At 45.8% G+C, this 19856-nt stretch overlaps 1 protein-coding gene across 1 annotated transcript in view; it reads left to right on the forward strand.

The window, feature by feature from the left end:
* pola1 (polymerase (DNA directed), alpha 1) overlaps positions 1-19318 on the forward strand; it is a 38518-nt gene extending 19200 nt beyond the window's left edge. The window contains exons 34-38 of the mRNA XM_068748228.1: positions 44-225; positions 3152-3283; positions 8142-8258; positions 13886-13997; positions 19078-19318. Coding sequence (XP_068604329.1) covers positions 44-225; positions 3152-3283; positions 8142-8258; positions 13886-13997; positions 19078-19214 — 680 coding nt within the window. The 3' untranslated portion in view covers positions 19215-19318. The remainder of the gene's footprint in view (positions 1-43; positions 226-3151; positions 3284-8141; positions 8259-13885; positions 13998-19077) is intronic.
* Positions 19319-19856: the final 538 nt, after the last annotated feature.

Below are 19856 nucleotides of genomic sequence, written 5' to 3' on the forward strand. Positions count from 1 at the left end.
TTGCAACAAACCAATGGTGTGACTAGAATCCCCACCGTACCAGGTCTGGACCCGAGTCAGTTCCGGTCTCAGCAGCAGTACCAGAGGGAGGAAGAGGCCGATGGGACACTTGGAGCGCCGGTCCAGCTGACTGACGAGGAGCGCTACAAAGACTGTGAGCGGTTTACCTTCACCTGCCCTCAGTGTGGCACTGACAACACCTACGACAGCGTCTTCGAAGGAGCTGTAAGTCGACGCTCTTTCCTCCGGTCATTCGGTATGAAATGAGCACGAGTGTGACGTCTACCATAGTTTGAGAGCTGAGACCTGCTGTCTGTTTGCCACATTTCAGTTCCGCTTGTCAGCCGGGACATTTGATCATTTTGTTAATGGTGTATTTCAATCAGGCGATCATTGTTGTCTATCCAACATAAAATGAGGTATTCACCGAAATCATGCAGCTGCAAGGTTGGAATATTCCAGATCACTCGGAGAAAAGTTTCGTAGTTGGAAAGAGATCAAAATATCAGTCACTGCAAATTCTTTTTCTTGGAGGAATGAAAGAGAGGTGCAGTCTAACAACTAACAGGGTGCATCATCCCAAAGGAAGAGTAGGCAAAACGCCTCCAGATGCTTTTCTGCATCTCAGAGTTCATAAAGTACACCAAGCTAAAGCCAGTGCGGTCTAACCCATTAGATTTATACCCTCAAGCTATTAACCAAAGACGAGGAGCACGGCTTTCATGAAGGGAAATTTGCTGCAGAACCGTCACCCGATGAATTAGCAACCGGATGCCTTTTAAAGCTACGTAACTTGGGATGCACAGGTCCTGTAGTCGGGAGAGTTCTGGAATAGATTTTTCATATGACTACCGGCATGTTTAGCTGGAGGAATGGATGAAAGGAGTTGAGCAACCAATAAAGAGAATCGTGTTTCCAGAGGCATTTCGGTCAAACTTCCTGCGCTGGAGTCGTCCTCCATATTGTGTCTCTGTCAGTATTTTTAGACAGCTGCCTGGCTCCAATACTGACTGTGTTTTCATTGGCATAGTTTGGACTCCACAACTTGAAAAGCCTTTCCTTAACCCCTGCCGCTCTGTGGATGCACACACACGCACACCGATCTCCTACCATTTGTCAAGCCAAGGTCGTGTGTGTGTGTGTGTGTGTGTGTGTGTTTGTGTGTTATCGGTGTCTAATGAGGAGCAGGGCATGCAAGCCTTTTCTTGTCAGAAAGCCACTAATAAAACTGACAACACTCTGGCACGGAGAACTTGCATCGAATTAAAAAAGGAGAATTATACACACACTCCATTAAAAGGTTGATATAATTACACGCTTCGGCTGCTACACTGCTAGCTTCCACTGAGACGCATTCTCCATTGTGCAGGAGTCACTCCGGCAAAGCTGTATTAGATTCATTCATATGAATCTGAATTCTTATGAAAGTATTTTAACAATATAGAACAGTCTTTACCGGTTGATTTCTTTAGACGCTCTGATTCGTCCGAATAACTAGGAGGCTGGTATACACACGTGTGCACACACACACACACACACACAGACACACACACACACTTGCAGACACGGTGAAACTGATAAGACAAGAAGTTAATTAGGGTGGTCAACATGGTCTAACAGCTCAGTGAGAGGGGAGGACAGATGGGCCTTGACTCCATGGCTGACACGGAGCCAATGATGGTTGGAGGAGGCGGTGATGGATGGAGGACAGACAGAGGAGGAAAGTTGTTTGAAAGATAAAGTGTGCAGAGGAAAGAAATGCTGGATGGAGCTGCAGGGATTTCCCTGAGTTTAGTTTTGCGTATACCCCATGTTGGGCAGTTCAGGCAACAGACGTTGGAAGCTGGAGATGACCTGACCAAGACGTGGATGAAAGCAATGAGTTGGCTGTAAATGTTTAAAACGTCATCCTGATTTCAGGCTTCAGGGAGTCTCGATGACAGATGTGAAGCTTCACACAAAAACAAGACAGAAATTACTTTAGAGTTTTCTTTTTTTTTTTTTTTTTTTTGCATGGCCGTAAGGTAACTGGCAAAATCAATGTTGTATAATATTTTTTAATTACAGCTTGGTTTGGGAGTTTTCTTTTATCAAAATGAAGTTTGGAATGAATCAAGGGAGATAACACGAGTAGGAGGAAAAGCGATCGTGTAGCGAGAAGAAGGGAGGGAGAACGCTTTCATCCAGAGCAGACAGGAAAGAAACGCTCGAAGAGCGTTTAAGCGTGTCGCTGCGTATTAGTCAAATAAGATGATTGACTGAAACTGGAAGAAAGAAAGTCAGGTCTTTGCCTTTCAAAGAGTATAAATGATTTAGGCAAATTAAAAAAACATGTGAGGGGGGGGGTCGTCACACACTTGTGTCATTGACTTCTCTGCAGAAACCTGCCATCAATTTGACAGTTAAATGGAGTTCATTTTTAAAAGAGTAAGTGTTTAAAGCTGTTCTATTTGGTGTAATTGTTATGTACTGTGGCTTCCTTTTCAAATTGCGTTAACTATAAGCCTTGCTGTCAGGTGCACAATTGAGAGGTACTGGGAGGGGGGGGGGGGGGGGGGGGGGGGTCACACTGACCTGTTTTCTTCAAACTGCAATAATATTAAACATTATTGGACCCAGGGGAACCTTTAAGCCCCCCCCCCCCCCCCCCAGTTCATCAGATGGAGTTTGAAATATAAGATGACGCGTCACTGACCTTCTTTTCCAGCTACAGTGCATGTTAGTTGTGCACAAGAAAATGCATTAAACATTGAAAGAAGGCCTCGTTTTTGCTCATCTATGCAAACTTGATAGACTTTAGATGACCCTTTTTAGAGGGATCTTAAGTTTGGGGACAAAAATGTAGAAAGGAAGTCGTGGATCATTTCTCACGCTGCACAGCTGACGATCGCTGCATAAAGTATGTGCACAAGTAAGATGGCAGCTGCTCTAGAGAATACAGACTAGCTTCGACGTGGTTTCAGTTGTGCTTCAACGTGCACTTTTCTTGAGCATAAGAATCAAGTGTCGGTCAACACTATTTATCGCACAAGCATTAAAGACCAAGCGGCACCATTTGAGTTTGGTTATTTGCGTAAGGTTACTGCGATTGCCTCGTAGCTGCAGTTGATGGATTTATATGTGGAATTAACCTGTTGTCGTCTTTATTTAGGGATCAAGGCTGGAGCCCAGCTTGATGCGGTGCTGCCACAGCCCCTGTGCGAGCCGCCCCATCGACCACGCCGTCAAAATCAGCAACAAACTGCTGCTTGACATCCGTCGTCATATCAAAAGATACTACTCGGTGAGTCTCTCTGTATTACAATGTTTGGATGTTATTGATTATTTGATTTAACACACACCCCATCACCACCTGGAGCATCACAGCTGGGCTGGCGGAAGCTTACGCTGTCTTCTGTTATTCCCCTCTATCGACAGTAAGAGATTAAGAGATGCTGCTCAAGTGAAAACAAGCTGAGCTGTGTGTAATGAAGCAGTCAAAACCTAATCCCCAATGTGTTCTTTATTATATGCAGCAATATGAAGAAAAGCTTGCTGGACAACAGATGAGGAAAAGCACAGCCAGGGCAGGGGGCCAACAGTTTTTTATTGCAAAATGAAAATAGAATTGGAAAGATTAGAAATTGCATGATCTGTGAAAATACTTACTGGCCAGTCTGACTGAATGGCAAGTTTTCGATGTTAAGCTGGGTCATTTTGGTTATTACAGATATGGCTATAATGGCTATAAAGATTGCACTGATTTGTCTCAACAATGCTTGACTTTCCTTGAGCGTGATTTATAATATTCATGTTGTTTATAAACCCTAAAGGATGAGGCGTTTTCATAAAGAGCAAAAACATTCAGCGATATGCTGAAGGAGACCAAACCTTTCTGCACACCTTGTGATGTCACGCAGCCTTTCTTCCTTGACTGCAGCGAGGCGTATTCGATTAGCATCGTAGCTGCATCTGTTTCGCCGCGTGCTTGCCGTGTGACTTTACAGACTACTGCCTCGTGCTGGTGCGGAGAGTTAGTTCATCTCGTAAACTGTCTCCCATCACAGGTGAGGTGTCACAAGTGCTGGTCTTCGTCCCTCCTGGTTTTGCGTTCTGGCGCTTTAGCCTGAAGGGGAACCAGAGGAGAAGTCTGAGCACTAAACCGGGATGCCTGTGCTGTCTTTAAACAGGGCTCCCTCTCTCCTGGTAGCATCTAAAACCATTGGTCGTGAGTTAGTGGAATGCACTGTCTGTGTGTGTGTGCGTGTGTGTGTGTGTGTGTGTGTGTGTGTGGGTTACTCTCCCACAGTGCTGAACAGAAATCAATTAGTTTGGTGAATGTGTGGGGAGCGAGCCCCCTCAACTCCTTTGTCACTATGTGTGAAACAGCTGCTACCACTGAATACTTGCACCTCACACGGCAACACACACACACTCGCACTGATTGAAGCTGAACAGCAGTGGACACAGCACACACAGCGGGGCAATGGAGAGGGGTAATATTGTGTAATTAAGGATTCCTTTCAGGCTGAGGGAGGGTTCAAATAGAGCCGTTTGTCTGGCCAGATAGTGAAAGCTCTGCACCTGTGTGTGTGCGTGTGTGTGTGTGTGTGTGTGTGCGCAACAATAAATGTGTAGGTGTTTTGGCCTCCTAAACTAGAACCAAAGACATTAATCATTAGTGAAATTACCTCCTGCCCCCCCCCCTTCCCACCCTCATCCCTACCATTATTAATAAACTAGTGCCCTGAGAATGGAATGGGCAAACACTCGTTCACTCCTCGCTCTCTTTAACACACACACACACACACACACACACACAGAGTTATCTTTCTTTCCTTCTCCTGTCGAGAGATTTGCTTGTTTCCTGAACCACCCAATTCTTTTTTTCTTTTTTTTTCTCCTTTTTTTTTTTAAAAAAAACCCCTCCCATCTCGCCGCCGTTGCCATGGCATTTAACAAATTATTGCAATTACCCTCGTCATGTGGGTCGCCCCTGGAAACGGGCTGAGGGGCAAGAGAAGAAAGGGGGGAGGCAGAGAAAAGGGTGAATGAAGACCAGAGAAGGTGATAATCCTGTTTTGAACAAAAGGTCAAATTGTTGAATAGAGAAGCTTTGATTAAGCGGAGGAGGTACAAAGTGGAACCGTTTGAGCGCTATTCTGTGTGTGTGTGTGTGTGTGTGTGTGTGTGTGAAGTAGACTGATTTTTAGGTCTATTCACGTCAGAGCTGGAAGTGTTGACTGCTGAAGGACAAAAACCGGAGCCTTGTCTGATGTTTGTGCGTGTCGTGTGAGGCAGGTGGATTCCTCTGATGCAAGAGGGGCTTCTCCACTGGGTTAGCATTCACAATGGAACTGAAACCATTAGTCTGTTAATGAATTGGCAGATTAGCATGAATAATTAATAAGCGAGTTATTTCTTTTGCACAAGAAATTCTCACAAATGTGATGCTTAAAGACATTTCCTTTGCGGATACATAATGATTAGTTAGCCAAGTAAAATGAAGATTAATGGATAATGAATGCTGTTATCAACAGTAAAATGTCCACGTTGATTCCAGTAAGCAGCGTGTCTGTTTATTATTATTGACAGATGTCATAAGATGTACAAATGTGAGATTTTGGAGGTGATGAGAGTTAAAATAATGGAACAGAGGAGCAGAGAGAGACTAGATCCCGTGGGGGGGGGGCTCAGTCTTGGCCTGGTATTGCCTCTGTTTGGTTAAATTATGTGGAACTCATTTGACGTCTGCATTCAGTGTGTCAGGTATCCGCTGCTATAATTATGCAATTACGGGCCTTTTATTCTCTCACGTCCGACTGTACACCCCCCCCCCCCCCTCTGCCGAAATGCTTCAATTAGATTTTCTTTTTCCTGCCTCAAATGTCCTTTGGGGGTTTTTTTTTTGGTCAGTTCGGCAGGGCTCATATCATCTGCTGCACTTTATCTCACTGACTTTTTATATTTTCCTGACTGTGTGTTATGTGTGGATGGATTTTGGGAAACTGCAGCAAAGCACAAGTGCATTATGGGCAGATCCCCCCCCCCATTGACTTCCGAGTTGTATTTGTGCGTTTGTGTCTCTGATTAGTTCATTTAAACGCACGTGAATGGGAAACAATTAATAGATTTATTTGCACGTGAGCTGTGTGCATGTGTCTGGGGAGTCCCATGGGAACAGCAGTGTGTGCCAAGGTCTGTGCCATAAAAAGAATTAAAAATACACAAAAACCAGCGGTCAACACACTCTGATACTCCTTATCTCCCATATCCACGAGCGATTGTCCTGCATATGTCTTTATCAGAGATGCTGAAGCCGTCTCATTTCCCATGATGCCCTGCTCTTTGTTCAAGTGCAGCAGAGGTGTTTGGGTAATTATCCCCGGAGCTGGGTTTTTAGCACGTGAAGGTGTGAACTCTGGGACTTTCTAATTGATTTGGAAATGTGTGTGTTAGTGTAAACATGTGTGTTTGGCATTTAGCAGAGATTGGCTGGCTGCGTGTGTGTGTGTGTGTGTGCGTGCACGTGTGTGTGTGTGTGATATGTCGGTAGAAATGCTTTGCAGTGAAATGTTCCGTTTCCCAAACATTTAACTTTTTTTATTATGAAGTTATAGGAAGAGTTGTTTCATTGAGAGACAGATTTTCAGGATTGGCTGACTAGAAACATTCAGATTATGCATGGATTAGGGATAATAATTCACAAATGACTGTGTTCTATTGAAGCCACGATTATTGGCTTTAGAAGCCCCCCCCCCCAGTTTGTTTTCTCTTCTTGTAGTTGTGCCTCTGGAGACAGTTGTGTGTCAATTGTGTTACAACACTGACGATGTGCATGCATCACGCAGTACAACTTGGCTCCAGCAACTCGAGTGAAGTCCGTTTGCGCGATTGTTAAAAGTTTGATGGCGACTCATGCAACGTTCCAGTCCTTGTGGCCACTTTGTTCTGATTGGTTCTTGCCATATTGACAGTTTTTGCACATATATTCTTCAAGTCTGCTGGAAAAATGAACAATCTTTATTTCTTTTGTCGCCGCTCGAAACTGATCAGGAGACTAGGCGAAGCCAAACATGAAAATCAATCGGAGACTGTGTGTGTGTGTGTGTGTGTGTGTGTGTGTGAGTGAGGGGCGACGTTGGTAGAAAAACAGGTGCAGTGGTTTTGAGGGGGTTTATTTTGAGTGAGTGGAAGGAAGGAAAGAAGCAAAGGCGTTGATGGCGGCGGGCCTAATGCTCGGTCATTAACCCCCCCTCTCCTTTAAAACCCCGTCTAGTAATGACGGGGCATAAGAAGCTGAGGATTCTGGAAGAATATGGCGAGATTGAGAGGGTCAGACCACAACACCTGCCCAGGGTCACTGGCTCATCCCAGGGGGTCCTAAATACTGCCGTTTTAGCTGTCCACTGCTCTGCCTGCGTGACAGAGCGGGACCCTGACACGGCAGCTGACGACACATTCAGATGTAAAGAGTGAAGTCGGTGGTAAACGGCTGCTCTTTTCACTTGTTCTTTCCTCTTGTTGCACTTGTTTTTATTTTCAAACTTTTCTTTGTCAGCTTTGTTGGGCAACAATTACAGCTAAATGGGAGTGACAATTTTCAGAGCGATTTCCTCATTACCAGAAAGCGTTTATAGCGCGTGGAAGCAGCGAAAGTTTTCCGTGGTCAATTGTTAACGGCGTCTTTATCAGCACAGTGAACACAGTTTACAAATAGGTAATCACGCCGGGTAGTTAAGGCTGCTGCGAGGCGTTTTCGCTGTTTATTTTTGTTTTCCACCTGATGCAACTTTATACGTTATAAAATAAAAATGTTTCTAATTTAAGCTAATTAATTCTACAGTGCTTTGAAAAAGGCTTGATTTTTTTCGGACCAGCCAGATTAAAAAAAAACAAAAGAAAAAGAGGAAGTACAGATATTATTTTAATTTGTTCTGTTTTTCTTTCTATAAAATATAAATATGGCCAAAAAAGATGCCCCTCATTTGTTTCTGAATATTTTAAAATATTTTACTTAGTCAGACCAAAACGGCCACATTTTAAATAAAATGAATATAAATACAGCAAATCCTATATTATGGAAATTGTTCATTGCAATCAGTTAAGTGTGAAAGTGCCACTTTTTTTGTCGCTAACGTTGACTGGCTTGCCTCTCCTAGGGCTGGCTGGTGTGTGAGGACCAGACCTGCCAGAACAGGACCAGACGTTTGCCCATCGGCTTCTCCCGCTACGGGCCCATCTGCCCCGCCTGCACCAGAGCTACACTCAGACCTGAGGTATCAGTCGGCACCGAGACACGCAGGACTCTCCTGTATGATCAAAGAACCTTCAAAGCGAATTGAACCCCTGAAACGATCACTAAGTGTAAGGTTGAGAGTCCCGGCCGCCACGCATCGTCGGCTGCTTTGTCCAGGCGGTGGTGCTATGGAGCTGAAGCTCATATGTTCTGTACGTCTGGAGTCTTTAGCATCACGTTTCACCATACGTTAACACAAATGTAACCCCCCCCGCCCCCCGAGCCTGTGTGTTTGTGTGTCTACCTTCATGTGTGTATAAGGCACTCAGAGCTGGCTGGTAGTTAAACCATTAAAAGCGTCTCTCCGTCTCGTGGCGGTGGCTGCCATGTGAAAGCTTTGTTAGCTTGACCACTGGATTTAACAGCAAACCTTTCAACACGCTTTCACTTTGAGCGTGACAGTTCAATCTGGGTGTTTTTTTTTTTTTTGTCCTCTTTCTCTGTCCCATTCTTCTCAGTCCTGTCTTAACCCTTGCCTTAACTCCCTTGTCATTTTATTTTTTTTCGACATATGTGCGTTTCTCCTATTTGGCCCCCTTGCCTGCTTTGCTCTGTCTGACTCTGTGGCGACAGGTTGTAAACCAGAAGGCCAATTTCTTCTGTCACTGTAGCCACTTAGGGCGGCCATCGCTGTGCCTGAGGGGCTGTGGCACCTAAAACTGCGACGCTAAATAAAACATTTAACTCTCTGTGCGCACTCATGCGCCCCTTTTCAGCCCTAAAAACTTCACTTCGGTTTACCTGCTCTTGGAACGCACTGTTGGAGCTCTGCACACTCTCTCGTGACATACTCCTTTTATGAGTGCTGATGGTGCCAGTCGACAATATACTTCAGAAAGGTTCATTTTCAAGAAAATATTTGTATGTTAAATGCGTCTTCTGTGTCGCCTGCTATCAAGCTAAAAAGCCTTTTAGACGAACAAATGATGGTCTCTGATTATAATTCAGTTCATCAGATTCCTTTTATAAACCACTGACTGCATCAAACTGAGGAAATGAAGCGGTTCCGTCTGCTCTAGCTGGCCTCTGTTGGCCTCCATCTGGTAGACCGTTCCCTGTCTGCAATATGCCGTTTCGATCTTGTTAGCACCTCGACCTGTTGACTGCAAATAAACCAACAGATGGCATGCTGGGTATGCGCTGCCCCGTTGCAGTTCGAATGCGCAGCATAAAAATGTTATTCGTAAAAGAAGAGATTTTTAGGTTTAATAAATGCATCTCGTGTTGTCATTAATGTACATACGTTTACATAGCATTTTAAAGGAGGAGCAAGAATCAGGCGGCTAAATAATAATAATAATTTTGTATGAAATTTGAATTTGTGTCTTCAAGCTGCGTTTTGGTATAATAAGATTGATATCTCTCTAATGCTGACTTGTCAGTATCGGGTAACAGAGCATGGAGACGAATAGCCCAGCAGCAGCCCATTCGTGGCTGTTTGACTTAATGGTGGCTCGGCCGCATTCAAACGAGCACAGAAGACTATATTTCCTTACGTTTCTCTGTCTATGCATCAAGCCGGACTCCGCCGGCTGCATCCAATGTTTCCGTCTGCTTTTTCGGAACCAGTATCGTCACACAGATTCAGTCCCAGCCCGAGAGACAATCAGGGTCTCGTCTTTGTTTATCTCACACTAAAACACTTCTCAGTGCCAGAGCTTCTGGAAGAAAGGCTGTCGTTTGTGACTCTGCGCTCACTTATCGCTCTCTGTGGGCGCCGCCTCTCCTCCCGCCATCCATCTTTTTCGCTCTGCCTCTTCCCTCCCTCCCTTCCTGGACACGGATTCAGAGCGTGATCTGATCTCCATGTAATGGGAGAGTAATAGGCACTCTGCCTTGATTGGTTGGTAATTTGGGGGAGTTATGCACAGGTGCAATTTATAATATTTTCAGTAAATTAAATTTCTTTCTCTCTCCCCCCCCCCCCCCTCTCTCCCTCACTCTTTATCTCTTACACCCTCTTATCCATCCCTCCACACTGCTTAACTAAAATGGACTATTTTTTCTTACAGTTGTCTCAACCCTTCGTCCCGACTCTCATTATTCTTCCCTTTCTTTTTTCAATGCTTTCTTCCTCCACTCCTTTCTCTTCAGTTTCTCTCCCTCCTTGGCTCTTACACCCATTCTCTCTTCTCCGACTTATTCCTATTCCCCCCCCCCCCTTTCTGTCTTTCCACTCGTTTTATTGATGTACGCTCAGGCGCCCATTAGAGCTCACTTTTTCCCTCTAGTGGAAATTGCAGCATGTTAATTTTCCCACAAATTACGGCAATAGCAGGTATCTCTATTTGATACATTATAGCGGGAGCAATCAGAGATAATTGAGTGCCTTTCAGAGGGAGACGGCTGCATTCACTGCCGGCTCAAAGCTGCCCCATTATCGCCTAATCGCTCTTTAAACACTGAATTTTGTCGAACAAAAATTCTTGTCATAATTTTGCTTAAGTGTATTTGGAAATCACAGTCCTTTGAGCGAGGATAATTGAAATCAAATCCCTTTCACTGGAGCTGACATTTCTACATTTCCCTCCAATTGAAATTAATTTCAAAAATTGAGCATGAATATCTTCAAATAGCAGGCAATTATGCCTTTCAATGGGGAGAAATTACCGGCGCTGAATGGTTGGAGGCTCGCGGGCGAGAGCACCAGTTAAATGCCTTTGTTTCCCCGCCGTGTTTGCCGAGTAAAGATTTACATATATTGACTCATTATGGTGTCTTGTGAAGCTGATCGGCGTGACGACCACACGACGCTCACTGCATCTAAAAAGCTCAAGAGTTTTAAAGCCTCACAGCTGAGAGAAAATGTATGTTTGTGTCTCTTCACCTCCCTCCCCTTCGCTCTCCCCCTCTCGTTCTGCAGCTGCGGCTATGTGCGAGGGCTCTAATGCTGTAGCTCCAGTATTTACAATGCATGCTTGACGAGTATGCGGAAGAGTGTGTGTGATGCCCGAAGCCTTGTTTCGTGTCCCTGCACCCCCCCCCCCCCACACACACACACACACGCATTGCATGGCTTTAGTTTTTCTACGGCCTGGACGCTTTCCAACCACCATAAACTTAGCATGTTTTTGTTTTTGTCCTTTCTCATGTTAACATATCGTCTAACTACCTTTTCATTAGCTGCTACACTGGCGAGAGCGACAGTGGGCGAGAGGTCGTGTGTGTTCATTTGTCGTGTTCGCCATTTCAGTCCTTTTCTCTGCAATTAGGATCAATTAATTGTGTTCAGCATATTTAGCTTTCTTTCTTCCTTTTTCTTCTTCTCTTCTTTCTGCCTTCTACAAACAGACTCGTATCCCTCTTCTTTTTTTCTTCCCTTAACTGTTTGTGTGTCTGTACTTGCAGAAAGACCATGTATGATGCGTGTGGGTGCGGCATTTGAGGGAAGAGGGAGGCAAACGAGAGAGGGGTATGATGTGGGGGGGGGGGGGGGGTTGGAGGGTCCTACACTCCCGGGAGAGAGGCAATTTCACAGCTGGTTTGCTCCTTAGGCAGTCAGGCTGAAAATGCTGCAGATTTGTGGGGCAAATTGAAATGGTGTCAATGCAGGAACAAAGCTAGGAGCTGAATGACGAGGTGTGTGTGTGTGTGTGTGTGTGTGTGTGTGTGTGTGTGTGTGTGTGTGTGTGGGTGGTAGAAGGAAAGTGTGGAGGGGTTGAGGGGCCCTAAATTCAATAACAACCCTGTAACGTTTTAGCCACGCCTTTCTGACACCTGTCAGTCAATCAATTTGACCCGCCCTCAGTCAGCTTTGCATTGTTTGAGCGCGTGTGAGTTTATTTTCAAGTGGCGAGCCGCGTTTGTGCCGGCCAAGCTCGTTCAGCCTCCATCATTACACGCACGGTTTGGTTGTTGACTAGGCAGTGATCAATAGCGTGTGGCGTGCTAGAGAAAGCAACTGAACACACACACACACACACACACACGCACACAGCACTTGTCAGGGGATTCTTCCTGGTGGTAATAATGAAGCAATCGGCACACACCTGATGGCAGTGTGAGGTCGGGGCTCGGCGTGCCCTCTCCGGCGTAGCGGGGAAATGACGAGCCAATAACTGCAATTAAACATGCAGTATAATGGCTAATCAAATTGACAGCCTTGCCAGTTCGCATGCCTCTCTCACAATGGCTTATCACAACAAACTATTATGAGGGAGGGTGTTTCAATCCTGATCCCCTCTTCTCTCTCTCTCTCTCTTCCTCACTGTCTGATTTTCTCTATCTTAACTTCTTTCTGTATCTATTCCCTCTTGTTTTTCCCTTCCTCTTTTCCTCCCACCTCGTGTCTCTTTCCCCTTTCTCTCCATCGCTCTCTCTCCCCCCAGCAGGCTTGTCGTGTGGCTCCAGTTAATTGCAGCGGAGATTAACAAAGCAAGCAAATTTGTTTTCTTGCTGTACGGCGTCGCGGAGGAAGGGTGATGTTTTCAGGAAGGTGCGGTGAATCGGGGCGGCGCACCTTCCTACGGTCGCATTCAGTCTAGCTGGTCCTCAAACCGGCAAACGTGGCTCATTGATGTGTTGGAATGTTGTAGGTTTTTAAATATCAACAGTCTCGAGTCATTATGATTCAAGTAGACAAACGTGAAATGAAATGAATTAGTAGCAAGTATTGACTTTTATCGGGTTAGTCTGAAAAGAGAGATGAGAGGGATGCTTCATTAGCCTGCACGCTAGCAGAACGGGAAAACAGTCCACTTTTTATTACCTCAATTAATAGGATAAATATTTTGTCAATTAGAAAATAGTTGCAGCCAGACGAGGAGCAAAGGTGGAAGTACATTTATCCAATAGTCAATAAATAACTGGATGCATTTTGGTTCACCGCTCCTTCGTTTACCGACTGGTTGGTTTGCTAACCTTGAAACACTGAACGAGCCCTCGTGTTGTGTTCAATGCCGATGCGTGAAAATGGGTACAAACAGGTTAAATAATCCCATTTAAGTGCCACTCAAGTCAGGCCTCTTTGATTCTCCCGTGATGAGTTTGATCAGATACTTATTCACGTAGACGTTGTTTAAATTTTGGATCTGGAGCGCTAAACGCGACGGCTGCATCATTTCAAACGAGGGCCGGCTTCACTTTCGCGAGTGACTTGATCCAAATACCGAAGGATCCCAGTTCAAAACGGAAACGTTTCCAAGCATAATTATTGATATCGCATGAATTAAAGGTTAACTGGAAGAATTTAGTCGAGTCTGCTTCTTGCAGGGAACACACACAAAAAAAAAAAAACTGCTGACGGTTTAATTTTGGCCTGCCATCTGCTAATACACATGATTATCATAAATTAGTGGCAGATGATGTGACCTGCCGCAGGTTCCATTTGTCATTTTAACCAGCGGAGGCAACGGTTTGTTCCAGGCTCCAAGGAGATGCATGAAGAATGTTTGCACAACGGGGTCTACGCTTGAGAAAAAAACGCATTTGCTGCATTTAGGGCTGAGAAATCTGCGCCTTCCTCTCTGTCAGGAAACAATCAAACTTATACAATCAAACCTTTACCCACGTGCTCTTAAATGTTTTTTCTTAAAGAAATTATCGGCTGCTTGTTGTGGAGGTCCTTGCGTTTTAATCGGTGTTGTTCTTTGTGTCTTTCCTCAACAGTACTCGGAGAAGGCCCTTTACCACCAGCTCTGCTTCTACAGGTTTGTCTTTGACTGGGATCATGCCGCTGCCAAAGTCCTGCAGGCTGACGAGAAAAGTAAGACCATGGGATGTTCTTCCTCCTCCTCCTCCTTTTCTTCTGCTGCTGTTCTTATTATTCTACACAGGTTGGAATGGCTGATTTACGACAACCGCTAGCGAAGTTTTAATTTGCCTCCTTGCTAATGCACATGTAGCATTGTATTAGCAATCGATGTCTGAATGTAAACCTTTTACCCTGGCTAGGGATGTCACCAGTGATGACACACACAGAGTAATGCGTTGGGGGGGGGGTTGGCATTGGATATGGGGAGGGGGGGTTAAGGACATTCAGCTCCTCCAGTCGACAGCCCTAATTTAGGAGACGGATTCAATCATGCACACATACAGAATGCAAAACGCTCCAATCACTGGGAAAAAGCAGGAAAGGGCCCTCCATCGCTCTCCCTCCATCGCTGCCCTCACGGCCCATCTCTAATGCGTGTTCTCTCTCTCTCTCTCTCTCTCTCTCTCCCTCTCCCTCTCTTGGACAGGCACTTGTTTGGCTGTGTTGATTGAAAACAGGTTTTAGATTTGGGGAAATGATAGGGGGAGCAATGGGCGCGCTGACGAAAGGATAGCCCTTCTGCCATAATGGGACATGGAGCGTATATTTCACCCCTCGGACTCGAACAGACGCTACTCCACGGTTGTGGGCGCGCTCCGGAGGCGTCAGCAGCGAGGCCTCTTTACCCATAGTTCTCGCTGATTGTGATGTCACTTGATTAGAAAGGGCCGCTGGGCTGGGGGATTTATTTATTTGATTAAATATTTATGTATGTATGCCTGGATGCTGTCAGACAGTACCTGAGGAAGGCGGCGAATGAGAGAGACAGCAGAGGTAAATCTAACATGTAATCAACGGGATGACCGCTGACGGGGTGGAGGGGTTGGCCATTGTATGGGGGGGGGTACTACTAACATGATTATAGCCTCCATTTTAGCTTTCTTTTATTTCTGACTTTAGCCAGATGCAAGAAATCATCCCCAATCAATTCCTGACTCTCCTTCTCTTACGTGCCTGAGCGGCGCAACGTTTCTGATTGGCTGCCTCTTTTCACAATGCAATCTAACACGAGACGACGTTTTGTGCTAAAGCATTGTAAATATAGTTCTCACAGCGAACTGTGCAGCACGAAACACATGTTGCAACGGTTGTAGAGCGGTTTGGCATCGCGTCATGACCATAACAAGCATTTTGTCTTCGTCTGTCAGCAGCTGTCAGACAGCTCACCTGTCTGTCCAGTAAATATTCAAAATCAGACACAGTTTGAACGAGGCGTGTTAAGTTCTCAGAGAACACTGTCGGCCAGCGCTTCTCCACGTTTTGGGTCGGACGACCTGCGAAATGGGGTAATGTCTATTCTGAGCATGCTGTTTCAGAGCGCCGTGGCGAGCTGTGAGCCCGATTTAGCTTCTCAGATAGGCTGATTGAAGAAGTTGAGTTAAAAAGAATCTGATTTGTGACTGTAAAAGTTCAAAAGCAAAGGTTAAGGAACGCTTTCTTGCGTGTATCCTGTTAAGCTTTGCGTTGTTGTTGACATAAATATAGTCGGAAAGAAAAACGTTGCATTTTTGCAAAGTGTGCAAGATAAGCGGTTTAAAGTGTTGGCTCGTCTCGGCATTGTTGATTCGCAGTTCCAGTTTTATCATGACCGTTCTTCAAGAACAACGAGTTCAACGTTTCAGAAGTTTCCTGCGGTGTGTCAGCCTTTGCGTCAAACTTTGCGTGCATCATCCCAGGATGGCGTTAAAGCATCGTATATAATTCCAAGTATTTCGTGTCCTTATTGGGATTTGAGAACTTTGATTACAGGCTGGAGACGTTAAATGCTGTCTGCCTGCTCTTCTCTGTGTGTTTGCATTCATAGCTAGAGAGGTTTACTCCAGCGGACCTCACTTGACTTCTCTCAGTGGTGTTGATGTTGTTGTGTAGTAAAAGCCAATACTGCGTTGGTAAATGCGTCCACTCTGTTTAATATTCGTCTTTGAGTGACGACAAAGGAATTTCCCAACACGCTGGTCGGTCTCTTTCTGAGGCCTGGCAGGGACTCGGCTCAAGCCCAGCAGATAAGAAGCTGGTGCTGCTCATCACCGGCCTTTCTGCAGGACGGTTTACAAACCAGTCGCATAAAGTCCACTGAACACATTTGAGATTCCACTTTACCCTGTTTCAGCATTTTGCATTGTTCTCGCTGATAGATTTGAAATGTCGGCCGTGATGTCTCACGGTTTGGGATTTAGCTGAGCGTTAAAAAAAAATCACCCACTTTTAGATCTGTTTGAATTTTGATTCAGGAATTCTGCCGCACCTGACAAAAAACAAACAAACACCTGTTGAGAGAAATCCACAGGTAACCTGATTCAATTGTAACTAGTGTTAGTGTCATGATTACGCATCTGCGGCGCCGTCGCTCACACGCTAGGTTGGGTTTAGCTGCAGCGTGATTGCTTAGACGAGCTGACTCCCTGCTCCTTTTTAACCTTCTCAAGGGGATAGTCTGTCGTGGAATTGATCGTACAGCTGAATGGCGCCTTAAAAGGTTAGCAAAAACGGAAAATACCATGAGGCCAAACGGCAGGCTGAAGAGTTCTGAAAGGATTGTGCGGCGTCTCTGGGTGGTGACCTTAGCATTCGTTTGCAATGCGGGTTGTACTGAAATTCTTTAAAGCGCATGAAAATAAGTTCACACAAAAGATCCTGTGAGTCCAGCTTGAATGTTTCCATCAGCTTGAATGCGAGCGCACACTCGCAACGCCGCCGGCGCCGCCGCCCGTCTGATCTACATGTACATTGCATTTTTGTGCCTGATTGCCGCGACTGAGTAAAACATGGAGGTAATTTCATCCACGGCAGGAGACCTTTAATAGATCACACACACACACACACACACACACTCACACGATGCCAAAAGAAAACATTCAGTCCGTTTCTTAGGAGGGAACATCCCATATCAGTGACGTTCAAATCATTTCATGTCACTTCCCTCCTCTCCCCTCTGTCTGTGTTGCCTTCCTCTCCCCACCGGCGCCCCCTCCCTTCCAGGTCTCAATCTCAAGTGTGCATGTGTGAACAATAATGTAATTTTGCCGCATTGATCAAATATAAATTGTTCTTGTGCTCCGCTTTCCTAATGATCCATTTACCGACAGCTTCCCCGCCAACCTCTCGGCACTCTGCGTTTGCTCCCCTTCCAACCCTCCCACTCTTTATCTCGCATTCTTTTCTTCCCCTCCTCTCCCTGTCCATCTTCTCTTCTCTTCTCTCTCTCTCTCTCTCTCCTTCTCGCTTTCTATCTTCATCTTGCACTCTCTCCTCCCTTACAAAGAGCGGTTGCAAAATCCACGGGTGCGATTGTCAAATCAATTATTCATTCTGTGCAATTACACTCGCACAAAGAAGTTTCCCCGTGCTCCGAGCGGTGATTAAATTAGCTGCTATTCCAGCTGCCCGTCGCGACCAGCCTAATAGAATATTCATGGGGGCGGCCGACGGAATGGCCGATCTCCATTAACTTCATCATGCTCACTTAATTACAGGCTTGTTATTGTATTTACACCGAGTTAGAGCGTGCAGCGCCCCGATCTACTCGTGCCTAGCACTGCCGGGCTATGTGCGAGTGTGTGACAACACCTAGTTAGAGGAAAGATAACCCTTGATACACTCACTGCGCCGGCGCTCGTGTGTGGAGAGGGATGACGTCTAATGCAATCAATAAGGGGGGCATCTAAAGCTCGAGTCTGCTTCCCATCCATACAGCATTTTCCGTTTTTTGGGGGGTACAGCCTTCCGAGCGACGCCATCTTCCTGCTCTTCCTCTCTTTTCTCCCTGGCGCTCGCTCTTTTGGGGAGGGCCATTTATTTGAACTACGCCTCCCCACTGCGCTCCCGACTTGCAGCAAGAGCTCTCCCTCTTTCTGTTCCTCTCTAACTCTCAAATCATTCCTTTATCGGTTCGCTACAGAGTGATTGAGGTTAAAAAAAAAAAAATGAAAATGAAAAGAGCAATGAAAGTGGGGGGGGGGGGGGGGGTTATTTTCTCCTACCTTACAGAAATGATGACATGATTGCTCTCGCTTGATCATGCATCATTACGCCCCCCCCATGCCTTAGTGAAGGAGACTAGTTTGACTCTCCACTTCTCCCTCCATCCCTGTGCTTGTTAACATGGGGATTATCTAGTTATTGTAGCCGATGGTGTGTGTGTGTGTGTGTGTGTTGGTCGCCATGACTGTGAGATAGTGTCCTTTTTAAGTGTTTAACGACCCTCTATCGTGTATTTGTGTATGTGTGCGCCTCACACACAATCTCTGTGTGTCTAACCTTTGTTCCGATGGGCAGTCGGTGGGACGGTATTTATCCAGAAGCCACTAATGCAGTGGGCAGGAAGGACTAGACAGGAGATGACAGCCGGCCATATGGAGTGTGTGTGTGTGTGTTTATATACAGTACGGGATCAGATAAATGGCTGGCTGCTCACTGAGATGTGTTGTCGTAAACGACTTTCATTACGAGCCGTGTTGACTTTTAATCTTATCGACGTTCAGGATTGGAAATAATGGCAGAAACAAAAGAAGCTGGTCTAAAACGAGTTGGCAGAAAAACCTAATTCTGACTCAGTAACTGCTGCAGTCCTGGAGTCTGAAGCTCAGGATAATATTGTCATGCTTTGGCTTTGGTGACCTGACCCCCCCACCCACCCACCCCCCCTGCCTTTATCTGTCTGGCTTCATCACAGCCCACCTGAAGGGATAAAAGTGGCAAGATATTGACTTCATTCTCTCGTCTGGCTTTTCTATCGACCTTATCATCCAGTGTGGGCGAGCACATGCTGCCATCGACCCCCCCCCCCCCAGTCCGGTGATAGCATTACATACAGGATAGCATTAGCTCTTCATAGGGTGAAATGCTCCTCGGTGTTTATTAGTGATGAGTGAAACCTGGTATGCGCTCTGCTCCATCTCCAATAATAGGTGTGGAAGGATGAGAGTCGTTAGTGAATCATTCAGTCATTTGAAATGCGGCCAGCCTGCCAGTATTGACTTAAACCCAGTTAAAGAAGTCACTGATCTTCCATTCTAACCCCTCATTTCTTCCCTTCCTTCACCTCCAGATCGCGCAAAGCAGTGGAACGGAGAAAAGGACGTTTATCGGCGACTGAAGGAAGTGCCAGACAAAGCCTTGAGCGCCAGCGGATACTCTGAGATTAACCTGGCCAAACTCTTCCAGGCGATGTCCTCCCTCAAGTAAAGCGACGCCCGCGCCTTTGTGAAGAGGAACGTCGCCGAGACGCTCCGCCGTCTGAGTCACAACCAGCGATGTCCGCATTATTGTAGTCTGAAGCCTTATTATATACTGTAATGTCCAATCACACCTCGCGCTTCCTCCACATAGACACTTGTGTGTGACTTGACCCCGCCATCCTGAATCTGTTTGGGAAAGGGGAGAAGCAATCATAGCTAAGTGGCATCCTAGTGTGTGTGTGTGTGTGTGTGTGTGTGTGTGTCCACGCGTGCGTGAGAGAGAGACAGGTGGAGAAAAAGTGACTTGTCCTCAGAGCAGCCAGTAAACTCCAAAAGCTGGTAATTAGTCAATGATAGTGACCCCAGCGATCGGACACTTGCTCTGATTACCACCATTCATCCTGTGTGTGTGTGTGTGCGTGCGCGTGTGTGTGAGATCAGACGATGAAAGGAGGAAGCAGCGAGTGATGGGTGAAGGAGGCCACACGTTGTGTTTCCCTCACTCTTTTGTCTCCATATCGAACAGCTGATCTCCTTCCCCTCCACTGCCTCTGTTTAACGTGTCATTTCGTCCTTTTCATTCCTTTCCTTCCCTCCTTCCTCTATAGATTGGGTTGTTTTAATGCCTATAATTGGCCGTATTTGAGTC

This window comes from Brachionichthys hirsutus, chromosome 14 (assembly GCF_040956055.1).
Source record: "Brachionichthys hirsutus isolate HB-005 chromosome 14, CSIRO-AGI_Bhir_v1, whole genome shotgun sequence".
NCBI classification, from domain to species: domain Eukaryota; kingdom Metazoa; phylum Chordata; class Actinopteri; order Lophiiformes; family Brachionichthyidae; genus Brachionichthys; species Brachionichthys hirsutus.